The following is a 12592-nucleotide window of genomic DNA, read 5'->3' as shown; positions in this document are numbered from 1 at the left end:
TATTTTGTCGCTGCTCAAAGATGATAATAGCACTCTTGTTTCTTCTGCTATTGCAGTCTTGTTTTCTTTCCACCTATTCTCAGCAAGTGCTATGTGTTGTTCACCAAGATGGTGTTCCTAACGTCACTAAATCATACTACAATTGCTCCTTGTTCGCAAATAATCTCAGCTCTGCTCTCCAAGATGTGAGTGATGATACAGTACTCATGCTTCTCAATGACGAAGAGATAATAGACTCAATCATTGAGTTTGCCAATATATCCGGCCTTAGTTTATTTGGAATGAATGGAACAAATATAGTTTGTAGCCAACAGATTGTTAAGTATGGACTGAAATTCATTAATGTAACAAACATACGCATATCTGAAGTGACTATCATCAACTGTGGAGCATTATACCATTACGAATCAAACGTGACACATCAAGGTGTTTTTAGTTATCATTCCTCGTCTGCTGTTTACTTTGAAAATTGCACCAACATTAGGATAAATCACATTAATGTCAGTAACAGTCACGGCACTGGTCTAACACTCTATGACAGCAATGGCAATGTCAGCATTGCTCACTCCACTTTCACCAACAACACTGTCTCTCGGGTTGACCAGGAGCTATCGACTGGTCGTCTTCTTGGAGGAGGAGGTATATACTATGAGCTATCAATGTGTAGTCCTTCTTGGGATGTTTGTGACCCCAGCACTAATTTGTACAATAGTCATGCTTTACTCTATGTGCATAACTGCACCTTCTATAACAACTCTGTTACTACAGGGTCAAATAATGTTGAATTCTCTAAGTACATTGGTGCATAGGCGGCTGCAGGATTTGACTACTAGTCGGGCATGGGTGTGGCACAGGAAATGGGTTGGGCGCGCGAAGCGCGCCGTGATTTTGGCCACACCCTCTTTTACGCACCCTTTTTAGCACAATTTTTTGGTAGCGAAGGTTATTGTAATAAAGTAGTGGGTGGTGTAGCTCCAACACTGACTTCTGTAGTGGTAATAGTACTAGTAGTAGTATTAGTAGAGGAAGTAGAAGAATAGGGTGATGGAGAATGAGCAACAATTGACTGTACATCAGCTGTAGCTGTAAAAACTGTAGCTGTATCAACCACAAGAGTAGACTGAGACTCATGATCATCAACTCTCAGCAAGAAACTGACCTAAAGTAAGAATTATGAGATAATCTGTATTATTGACTTCTATACTGTACTTACTAGGTTCACTTCAGTTGTAAACTGTTGTTCCTTTTTAGCAGGCTTGTTCACAAAGGACATAGTGAAGCTAGTCCAGGCTTTTAGACATTGCAACTGACAAGAAAAGAACACTGAAATAGCACTAAATAATGAAATGATTATGCTTTCTAGTGTTGCTGTGGTGGCCCACTGTGATTGGCACCAAAGTCTTACCACCACGAGCTCCTCCTTTATTTAGTCTCTCTTCTTCACCTTGTTATCAGCCTGCCATTTATGCATTCATAATTATAAGATTTTCATAAAAAATTGAAATTATAATTGCAATAACTGTTATTAACTATTAATTAACCATAGAATAACTATTAATTATGGTGATGTCACACTTCCGGTCAGAATTTTTGGTCGGGCATTGCCCCTAAATGCCCGACCCTGCAGCCGCCTATGCATTGGTGGTGGCTTAATGGTATGGCTTTCTGGGCTTGCATATAATAATTCTATTTTCATAAGCAGCTGTTATTTTAGTGGGAATAGTGGGTTGTATGGAGGAGGATTATTTGTATTATGCAAAGACCAGTCTAGCAACAACACCATTGTCATCAGTAATTCTAAATTAGTACAAAACGAAGCAATACTGGGAGGAGGTGGATTGGATCTTGGCTTCTATTTCATTACAATGCACAATCGTTTCAATAGGATCACTGTACGATCCTGTACTATTGTTGACAACAAGGCTTATTTCGGAGGTGGGGTTGTTTTCTTTGTCACATCAGCTAGTCGAGTTGATCCTAATAATCAGATAGAGTTTTACGATACAGAATGGAACTCTAACAAAGCAACGTATGGTTCAGCCATTTATCTTGAGCCTATTTTTAACAATGTTCCAGCTAACACCATATTTCCAATCCCTCATTTTGCTAATTGTAGTTTTATTAATAATTACATTGTGTTCAATGTAACCGGTGATTCGTCATCCGGTGCTGGGATTTCTGCCATAGGTGCAGGGACGTTAAACTCAAAAGCAATTTCGTTCACATTAGCTGATGTAGTTACCTTTAGTGGAAACAATGGAACTGCTCTGTATCTCATTGACGGTAATGCTATTGCATTAGAAAACACAAAAGTTAATTTCTCAAGCAATACCGGTACATACGGTGGAGCTGTATCCATTAATGGTTTTGCTTCGATATACACAAGTAAGAACACAACGTTTATTTTCCATCATAATGAGGCATCTGTCAAAGGAGGAGCAATATTTTTTCATTCTACTGACATTCAGTCTTCACTTCTTATTGGATCTTCGTGCTTCGTAGAGCGAATAAGAACGCTGGACACATTTCAGACGAACTTTTATTTTGAAAATAACACAGATTCCTTTGGGAAAACAATGTACATATCATCACTACTACCTTGTAATAAGTTATGCCAAGGTACTCATGTTTACCTAACCTACATTCCACCGGAAACACTACTGAGTGAATGCATCGGTAACTTTACATTTGCTGATCACAAAGGCATAGTCAGAGACAATGTAGCAACTGAGACTAGTGAATTTCATCACTCTGCAGCAGGAAATGAAGAGGATATAGTCCCTGGCAAAGATTTTGTGATCCCTTTTGTCACTCGTGATGAACTGGGACATGAATCAATGGAGCCGTTGTTTGGTATATTAAAAACTGAAAATAATTCGCTTCAGCTTAATAACTTATTCACAGCTAACAATAAATTCCAATTGAAGGGAAAGCCTAACGAAACAGGTCATCTTGAAATAGGAACACTCTATTATCGTAATTTGACTATTGGCATTGATGTTACACTCTCTTCCTGTCCTCCTGGTTTCATTAACAATAACAACACTTGTGTTTGCTCTGCTGACGATGACAGTAATCACTACAATGGCATTGTAAGGTGTGATAATAAGGAATTCGTGGCATCACTTAGTTCTGGCTTCTGGATAGGCTATGTAGGCATTGAATCAGAAGATACCTTATACACTGGGCTATGTCCACAAGGATATTGCAATAGTAGTCAGATACTTGATATCAGACTGCCCTCCTTTCCATCATCCTCTGAATTGGACTCACTGATATGTGGTGCTAATAATCGCACTGGTGTTTTGTGTGGTAACTGTATAGAGAATAACTCTGTGTATTACAATTCACCTGGATACAAATGTGGCAACAATGAGCTTTGCTCCTATGGGCCTCTCTTTTATTTACTATCAAGCTTTATACCACTGACCCTAATGTTTACAATCATCATTTTGCTTGGTGTAAACTTTAGCTCTGGTAGGTGGAATGGATTTGTCTTCTTTGCACAAATTGTGGGATATTTTACAACAACTAATGGTGTCATCTATGCCTCAAAATCTGAGAAAGTTTTCAACATTATATCAGATTTATTTTACGAGCCATTCTCACTGAGGTTCTTTAATGATGACAGCCTCTCGTTTTGTCTGTTTAAAAATGGAAGTTTCTTTGCCATCATGGGAATGGAGATCCTCTCACTTTTCTTTGCTTTTCTCTTAGTGGTCACACTTGTGTTTGTGATGAAGTCTACCTATTTTTATAGGATGCAATCTGCTTGCTGCAAGAGACCATTCTTTAAGCCAACATCACTGACAAAGGCTCTGGCTACATTTTTAATACTCTGCTACTCTCAGACAACTCAAATTTGCTTTAAAATACTACAAATTGGATTCCTCCGCAGTAAAGGGGACAGTATTACATCTCCATTGCGTGTACAACAGATGGGAAGTCAAGAATATTTCACTGGTTTTCATATACCACTAGCCATTGTTGCAATATTAGGAATCTTAACAATTGTGACGATTACTCCAATCTGTCTCATGGCATATCCAGTGTTTTACAAATTATTGCCGCCGAAAGTGCAAGAAAATAAATTAATAGCAACAATAACAACGAACGTGGAGAAGTTGAAGCCAATTTTTGATGTATTTCAAGGTTGCTTTGATGACAAATATCGCTTCTTTGCAGGGCTGTACTTTCTTTATCGTGCTATTTTTGTCAGTTTGTTTTCACTGGTTGACATACCACTGGCTTCATTGTCAATTGCTCAAATCATAGTCATGATAATGTTAGCAGTTCATTTGAAGTTTCAGCCATACAGGAAGAAACTTCATAACAACATTGATGGGTGTCTGTTCCTCCTTCTTGGAATGATTAATACTCTTACACTAACTCGTTATTTCGAATCAATATCTCAGTCTCAGCGCAGTATCATGATATTGACAGGCTATATTCAAATTATCTTGGTCTACCTTCCTATTTTTATTGTTTTTATCCTCATTATTAGCTTGGCTATTCAAAAGTATCGCAGAAAAAAGAAGTTCAGCATTACTAAGCTGAGGAAAGCCTCTATGTCCAGCTCAAAATCAGATGAATCCCTCTCTCTTGAAATGGAAGGCCCTCCTAGTCCATTTGTAGCATCAACAAGCTATCTTGATATGGATATTATCAAGAATGCTCATAATGATGAAGATGATGGTGATGTAGGGAGCTTCAGAGAAGAACTTCAAGTTTTAGAACTTTAAACTTGAAGCAGTATTACATTAAAATGTTTGTGTGTGATTAAAACTGTTATTGGTTGATGTATTCCTTTGTTTTAGATGATTTATGAATCTAGTAGACAAGCCTTGGTATAACAGCACGTGATTCCACGTGATAGAACAGACACGGAGGAGAACAGTCTAGTAATCTTGATCTTATAAAAGTAGGCGGAGGCAAACCACGTGCTCACATCATGGGAAAGAAAAGACTAAAAGAAGTAAAGAAGAGGAGCAAATCCACTCAAGCTAAAGTTAATCCGTTTGAAGTGAGGATCAATAAGAGGAAATACAGTGTACTGGGTCAGAGGAGGGAAAAAGGAGAGAAGGGATTACCAGGAATATCAAGATCCCGTGCTTTAGAGAAGGTAAGCTACAGTTGCGTACGATATGGCAACCTTTAATTAGTATCTAATTTCTAATTTAACATTTTCAGTGATCCTAATATAACGTACATTGTTGCACATACAGAGGAAGAAGACTCTGCTAAGAGACTATCAGGAGAGAGATAAGACAAACCAGCTGCTGGATAGGAGGTTTGGAACTGATGACGTCCCAGAAGAAGAGCGAGAATTGCAACGATTCTTACTTGAGACCAAAGTGAGAACAACTCCACTTATTAATTTAGAAAGATATGATAGTATTCCTTATTGATTATTTTAGAGGAGACACAAGCGTGGTAGTATATTTAATCTTGAAGAGGATGAAGAGGAAGGGTTGACTCATTATGGGCAATCATTAGGAGATCATGTGAACGATATTGTGTTTGATGATGAGGAGCAACTTGATGAATGTAAGACTTTCTTATAATCCTCTCACTCTCTCTTTCTTTCTCCTTTTCTTCACAGTTGATGCTACTGAGAATCATTTTGGTGGTTTTTTGAAAAAGAAAGACACTCAGCAACCAACAGATGGCAATGTGAGAGATTAGATTAATAATAATAATGAGGTATTGCTCCACCTGTATGGTAGGAGGAGTCTGGTAGAACAAGGAAGCAGATAATGAGAGAAGTGGCTGCCAAATCAAAACTACACAAAGTGAGATATGCACATTAACATGTATGTATGAGTACATGTTCATGGCATCCTCCTTTAGTATGAGAGACAAGTTGAGAGAGAAAAGGTTGAAGATATGCTTGATCAACTTAATTCTGATTGGAATGACATCAGATCACTTCTGAATCACTCATCAAAAGCTGTGAGTCAATATTATTATTATTATTAATTTATTACTATTGCTTTGCTTTATTAATTGCAGGCTCCACCCACCAGTGCTAACGAAGATGATTATGATAGATATTTAGTTGAGTTGTCAAGGGAACCAAGAGGACAGGTGGGTGTGTCAGAAACCACCGATATTATACTGTATCTTCTTTATATGTACATGTACACTTGTAGGCTAAGGACCGTCTCAAAACTGATGAAGAACTGGCTCAAGAAGAGAAAGTCCGTCTGGAGAGATTAGAACAAGAACGACTCAAGCGCATGAGTGGAGCTGCCTCCATAACACAGGAGCACCAACACATTAGTGCTGATGATGATACCAGGTGGGAGTCATACTGTTTGAAATGGCCTCATAAGAAGCCTATTTTATCATGTGCATGTACTTTCAGGGCTATGGCTAAAGAAGACGATCGTGTCATGTTGCAGTATGATGATGGACAACTTGTTTTACCAAAAGGAATGACCAGCTTACTACCAGATAGGGAGGAGGAAGAAGATATAGAAGAGGAGGAGGAGGAGGAGGAGGGAGAAGATGAAAGTGAAGATGATGAGGTACAGTGATGTAGAAAGTATGCATAGAGTTCATAATACTAGTACTGACTGACTGACTGTGTGTATGATTGTAGTGATACCTAATCTTCATTAGGAGGAGGAGGAGGAAGAGGGAGAGGGAGAAGGTAGCAATGAGGAGTTTGATGAAGATGAACAAGAAAACGAGAACAATGACATTGATAGTCTGGGAGAAGAAGAAGAGGATCCTATGAATGATGGTGATTAATAAACTACACTTGTAATATTATTGTTGTTGTTGTTGTTGTTAGTTTCTGATGATATGAAGGACCCAGTCTCATCTAATAATGATATACCATTTGCATTTAAAAGTATGTACAATGTATATGTGTGCATGTATTTCTGATCATCATTGTGTGTGTGTGTAGATGTTCCTTCAAAAGTATCAGAATTAGTGTCACTACTGCAGGACAGGTAGGATATTGTAGCTATTATGGGGAAGGAAGTTTTGACTTATTTTATAACAGGACTCCATCAGAGTGTGGTACTATAGTACAACGAATCATTAGTTGTCATCATCATGTACTATCAATGGAGAATAAAGACAGAATGAAGGTAAGCTAATAATGTTATACTGAGTAACATAATGTACTGTTTGATGCTGCAGTCATTTCTGAGGGTGTTACTGGAGTATTGTCTTCACCATACAAGACACAATCCACTGATACTGAATGAACTTGTACAGTAAGAGTTATGAGAATGAATGAAGCTCTTATTTATAATGTACTTGTAGCCATTTTTACTGCTATTGTTACTAGAATTTTAGTGCTATTTTTCACTATTTTCATTAACTAACAGGTACATTTATGAATTAGCCAAGATTGATACTAAGTACACAGTGAAGTCCTTTCAGCGTCAACTGAAGTTATGCTATAAGCAGCATTGTACAGCCAACTTCCCTTCACTCTCTGATGTAAGTATAGGGCCATGTGTGTCATTCATATAACTGTCTTTCAATTTTAGATAATTTTATTTAAATTGATAGCAGCTGTGTTTCCCACGTCAGACTATCAGCACCCAGTAGTCACCCCCTCACTTCATCTAATGTGTACATCACTGACAAAGGTACTGCTCATTCAGTCTTGTTGATTTTATGTCTTTTTATAGACAACAGTGTGTAATACCATTGGGAATGTTATTGGTAGTATCTGCCTGTGTAAACTGATACTGGAGGTAAGTTATGTGTATCTAATATAATTTTGATTTTAATTCTTTGTACTGCAGTATGTTTCTGTGTCCAAGAGGTACATACCTGAACTAGCAAACTATCTCTGTAACTTACTTTTATGTTTTTCATCAGAAAATGGTGAGTCATTTCAGAAAATGTTGTCAAAAGCTACTGTAATGTATCCACACACACAATGCATTTACCACTTTTACTGTAGTTGTACCACTGACTCATCCCTTCAGTGTTAAACTGAAGGAATCTCTATCTTTGTATTCATATTCTAAAGAAGAGGAAGGTATTGATATATTAAAGTAAGGGTCCAAGTTTATAGGTATTAGCCGTTTTTATTTTATCTGATAGTGCGGAGTTGCTACGTTATAGAAGTATTGATGAATTATCATTGGATCAAGTGAAGTAAGGACCTAGCCATCTAAATGGATAAAATTTTCACAATTTTGGCATTTTCTTTAAAATGGCCGTAACTTGAAAAATTGAAGTCGGAATCAGCTCAAATTTTCTACACAGCATAAGGACATCAATATGTATCAGAAAATGTAATAAAAATTGGAGGTGATTTCGGAGCCATTTTTTAGAAAAACCATGGGCTATAGCCTTGGGTACTTTTCAGAATTTTGGCACTTTTTAAAATGGCTGTAACTTGAAAAATTGAAGTTGGAATCAGCTCAAACTTTCTACACAGCATAAGAACATCAATATGTATCAGAAAATGTAATAAAAATTGGAGGTGATTTCGGAGCCACTTTTCGGGAAAAACCATGGGCTATAGCCTTGGGTACTTTTCAGAATTTTGGCATTTTCTTAAAATGGCTGTAACTTGAAAAATTGAAGTTGGAATCAGCTCAAACTTTCTACACAGCATAAGAACATCAATATGTATCAGAAAATGTAATAAAAATTGGAGGTGATTTCGGAGCCACTTTTCGGGAAAAACCATGGGCTATAGCCTTGGGTACTTTTCAGAATTTTGGCATTTTCTTAAAATGGCTGTAACTTGAAAAATTGAAGTTGGAATCAGCTCAAACTTTCTATACAGCATAAGAACATCAATATGTATCAGAAAATTTAATAAAAATTGGAGGTGATTTTGGAGCCATTTTTTGGAAAAAACCATGGGCTATAGCCTTGGGTACTTTTCAGAATTTTGGCATTTTTTAAAAGTGGCCGTAACTTGAAAAATTGAAGTCATTTGAGCAGATTCCAATCAACTTTGGATTTTTAATAGATTATCACTGCTAAAGTTAACACTGGAGTGTCTGAACACAGTAAGTCAGTATTGGTATAACAGTCCATCATTTGATGCCATTTTTCAAACAACTCTGAACACTATCAAAAGGTTAGCAAGTCTCTATATACTTTGCTTGTGAATTTTGCCTTTGTCATGTAGTTTGGATGTTCCCAAGTCACTAAAGGTAAGAAATAAAAATGCAAGAAATAATTTTAAAATATTAATTCTTCAGTCACTCCTTGAACAAGTTCAAGCATCAATAGAATCAGGGATCAGTCGTCCTAAGCCAATCCTTCAAGTCTGTTCCTCTGATTGTTGTCATTATAATAAAGTCTTTGGTAGGTTTTAAGGCGTAAGCCGAAATCTGTCAAGTTCTTTGAACCACAGTTTGATAATGAGTAAGTAATGTATATACATGTACGGCTAATAATTTCTTATAATTACAATTGACTTGCTACAGTTCTTCTGTGAGTTTATTAAGTGTATTTTCGTAGCTATCAGCCGGGAAGGAGGAAAGCTCCGAACAAGACTCAAGGAGAAATGATGAAACTAAAACACAAACACAAAAGAGAACTGAAGGTATTATTATCTTGACATTCATAGCTAAGTGTATTGGTTATCATTCCAGGGTGCTATTAGAGAGATACGTAAAGATACAAAGTTCTTAGCACGTCAAAAACTTAAAGAACAGCTGACAAGGTAATTTATAATGTCAGTAGTCTGTGATGCAAAGGACTTCTCCATCATTAGTGATACCCCTAATGATGCTCACTGTATTGTATTGTTGGTACTGTGTCTACACAGTAAGTATTGTATCTTTATTTATGTTGCAGAGATGGTGAGCGTAAGAGAAAGGTGAAGCAGATTGAAGGATGGCTACAGGAACAGCAACACGACATGAAAATGGAGAAAATAAGAAAAAGGAAATGATTGCTAAAGTATTTTAAGTCAATTTGCATGTAAAGAGAACAAAACTATAACCTTTTCTATGTTGCATGCATGTCCATTGTATAATGTGGAGTGGACATGTGGGATGATTGTTCACACTATTATCAGAATTTTATATAAAATAACATTAAACAAAGACAATATCAGCTGCAAAAAACAAGTCTATTATTCAACCACACAATTAAAGATAAATAATCTAATAATCTTAAAGAGTTTCGGTCACAATTAGCATAGTTTTAGGCATTATTTTGGCATTGTAGATCCAATGGGGCCATACTTGATGTTAGAGTAAGTCACACTGGCGTCAGGGTACTTACTCTCAACATCAGAAGGTTTACCGGAACTAGTGGGGCAGGTTCCCCTAGCTACACCTGGTGCTGATGGAGACTTGTCGAGAGGGTAATCGGAATCAAGCCAGAGCATGTTGACAGCGTGATCGTCCCAAAGACTCATGACTAGGACCATACCCTGATCCAGCACTTCACTTAGCTTCTTATGACCACCTCTCTTCTCATAATCATTGCTATCACCAAATGCAGTTTTTTGTGTATTACAGAAATCGTCTGTCACTGAGTTAAAAGTCTTCCCGCCAACTGTTACATTCCTACTCATGATAACTTTACCATTTTGTATCCATTGTCTGCGTATCTCTGAGAGGACTCCATTATCTGTGTTGTCATTTGTAACAAATTGTGTTACCACCGTGAACACTTGAGTCGTGTCGATGGTAAAGTTTGATCCAGGACCAAAGAAGGTGTGGTCTCCCAAACGATACGGATTGAAGTCACAGCCATCTTTATCACAGACGCCATCATGTCGTTGTCCCTTAGAGTCATCACCACAGTCTTTCCCTTCACACCGTCTCTGTCCATTGACAGTGCAGACGTGAGCTGTGTAAGCGGTTGAGATTGAGTTTGATTCCCAAATATCCATTTCCGTGCAGCAGGTCCCATACTTACCAGTTCCACTGTTAGGATCGTTTGGGCTTGAGTCCCAGTCCTCACAATTTGCTTCTCCATTGATAAACTTGAGGTCATGTGGACACTGAGCGTCACAGTATCCTGTTCCATACTTGGCTCCAGCTTTATTGGTAGGGAATCGACTGGTCCCTCCATCAGCGTCCATCTCAACAAAGTACAGTGCACCATTGAGACCACAGGGTAGCTTAGAGACATCAACGTCAAAGGAGAACTCTGCATTCTTCAGTTTGAACATTTTATATTCTGAATCAGACTCCAATAGATAGAGCCTGGAGCCTATGTTGCTGGAATAAGGACCGTGGGTGACAAAGTTCAGCTTTAGAGATGAGCCAGAAGAGAATACACCATATGTTCCTTGATAGTCAGCACCATCCAGTGCACAGTTCTTAGCACATGTAACTCCATCTGGACAGAGGCTGGTGTCCCATTTGTTTCCTGTGTAGCAGTTCTGTGTTCCAGAGACTATGTGGGTCCACCTCCAGTTGGAGTCAAGGACAATGCTAGCTTGCTGTGTCTGGCATTGTCCTGGTGAAGTGCAGGACTGTATTGATAGTGGAGGATGGTTTTCTGGGGCATTGGTACCAATCTGTTGCCCTAGAGCATACCCCAATAGGGCAAAGAGTACTAGAGTCACAATCTTCATTTTTAAGACAAAAATAAGAGCCAAGTTTAGCTCTACCTGGTCTTATATGGAATTTGCTAGATATGCATGCATGCTCATGATAAGCTTATTCAGCATGATGTAACAGTATATTTATGAATATCATAAGCTGCTTAAAACTTTTTCCTTTTGCCTTATGTGGAATAGATTGACTAAATGATCAGTACTTGCATAATGATTATTGGCCTCGCATGTAATGCCACACCTTTCAATCTACATGCATGGGAGGGGCTGGAGCTGCTTGCAAGTATGTGCTGCAGTGCTGCTACTTCTGCAGGTATTCAAGAGCAAGTACATGTAACTGCAGGAAGCTAGTGTTGAGCAGACTCTCTTCATGCTGATAATCAAACAGCTATTGCAGTGCGGGCATGCACCATAGCAGCATAAGGGCGAGGCCATGTACCGTAGGTGTCTCATTAAAAACAGTTTCAGACAATTATATATATCAGCTTATATAGATTTAGGGTCTAAAAACTTATTAACTGAGGTATAAACAGTAGATATGCAGCAAATATTAATGTTAAGTTTGTTCATACATGATCACTTTACATATATCTCATAGAAACCAACAGGTGTGTCTTCATTGGCAGTATTCTCATCACCACAGATCCTCAACTCAATATAGTCATAGGTAGTATTAGCACCATAGTCTCTGTGAAACCATGGTAGACCTGATGCAGCACAACAAGTTCCTTCATTAGAGCCACAGCCTTGACCATCCCAAAGTGGATCAGATGGATAGAAAAGCCCAGAGTGACCAGGATTACCAGACTCACAAAAATAATTGTTTCCAACAAAAGACTGGAGCTGCTGATTGCTACCAGGGGGACTCGCACAAGGACAATTATTGTCATTGTAACCATTATCAGTAATTCCAGCTATTAGTGTCCAGACATGTTGACGAGGAGACCCACGAGTGATACTAACACCATCAACATAATCAGCATTAAGGTTATTGTGATTGGGGCCATTGTGAATACTTACTGCATCTGGTGAATTGTATTGATATCCTGTTACTCTACCACAGATTTGAGAGTAACT

The 12592-nt window shown here is 38.1% G+C and overlaps 3 protein-coding genes across 3 annotated transcripts; 2 read left to right on the top strand and 1 right to left on the bottom strand.

The window, feature by feature from the left end:
* Positions 1 to 20: 20 nt before the first annotated feature.
* On the top strand, positions 21 to 4838 carry LOC109581844 (uncharacterized). The gene is made up of 2 exons (XM_019996291.1): positions 21 to 801; positions 1642 to 4838. The coding sequence occupies exons 1-2, from the start codon at positions 21 to 23 to the stop codon at positions 4740 to 4742; spliced, it is 3882 nt and encodes a 1293-aa protein (XP_019851850.1). The 3' UTR covers positions 4743 to 4838.
* A 54-nt stretch (positions 4839 to 4892) lies between these two features.
* On the top strand, positions 4893 to 10035 carry LOC100636116 (nucleolar protein 14-like). The gene is made up of 27 exons (XM_019996289.1): positions 4893 to 5122; positions 5226 to 5354; positions 5418 to 5547; positions 5603 to 5673; positions 5727 to 5792; positions 5851 to 5952; positions 6013 to 6087; positions 6153 to 6301; positions 6368 to 6485; positions 6625 to 6748; positions 6800 to 6859; positions 6917 to 6962; positions 7016 to 7103; positions 7156 to 7232; positions 7347 to 7461; positions 7512 to 7613; positions 7656 to 7721; positions 7773 to 7854; positions 7934 to 8027; positions 8077 to 8130; positions 8960 to 9070; positions 9122 to 9146; positions 9195 to 9260; positions 9305 to 9360; positions 9457 to 9541; positions 9591 to 9661; positions 9796 to 10035. The coding sequence occupies exons 1-27, from the start codon at positions 4952 to 4954 to the stop codon at positions 9890 to 9892; spliced, it is 2430 nt and encodes an 809-aa protein (XP_019851848.1). The 5' UTR covers positions 4893 to 4951; the 3' UTR covers positions 9893 to 10035.
* Positions 10021 to 11596, bottom strand: LOC100635988 (probable 1,4-beta-D-glucan cellobiohydrolase B). Its single transcript, XM_003386530.2, has one exon. It carries the CDS (start codon positions 11531 to 11533, stop codon positions 10154 to 10156), a length of 1380 nt encoding a protein of 459 aa, XP_003386578.1. The 5' UTR covers positions 11534 to 11596; the 3' UTR covers positions 10021 to 10153.
* Between the last annotated feature and the right edge of the window lie 996 nt (positions 11597 to 12592).

The sequence above is a fragment of the Amphimedon queenslandica genome, unplaced genomic scaffold (assembly GCF_000090795.2).
Source record: "Amphimedon queenslandica unplaced genomic scaffold, v1.1 AMPQUscaffold_13414, whole genome shotgun sequence".
NCBI lineage: Eukaryota > Metazoa > Porifera > Demospongiae > Haplosclerida > Niphatidae > Amphimedon > Amphimedon queenslandica.
The sequence above is the reverse complement of the archived record's forward strand: the minus strand, read 5'-3'. Positions and strand labels throughout refer to the sequence as shown.

Coding starts and splice junctions, on each gene's coding strand:
- LOC109581844 (XM_019996291.1), top strand. CDS start 21: ATGATAATAGCACTCTTGTTTCTTCTGCTATTGCAGTCTTGTTTTCTT. Junction 802..1,641: donor TGAATTCTCTAAGTACATTG/GTGCATAGGCGG, acceptor GCCTATGCATTG/GTGGTGGCTTAATGGTATGG.
- LOC100636116 (XM_019996289.1), top strand. CDS start 4,952: ATGGGAAAGAAAAGACTAAAAGAAGTAAAGAAGAGGAGCAAATCCACT. Junction 7,462..7,511: donor ACTTCCCTTCACTCTCTGAT/GTAAGTATAGGG, acceptor TTTCAATTTTAG/ATAATTTTATTTAAATTGAT. Junction 9,662..9,795: donor CTTAAAGAACAGCTGACAAG/GTAATTTATAAT, acceptor TTTATGTTGCAG/AGATGGTGAGCGTAAGAGAA.
- LOC100635988 (XM_003386530.2), bottom strand. CDS start 11,533: ATGAAGATTGTGACTCTAGTACTCTTTGCCCTATTGGGGTATGCTCTA.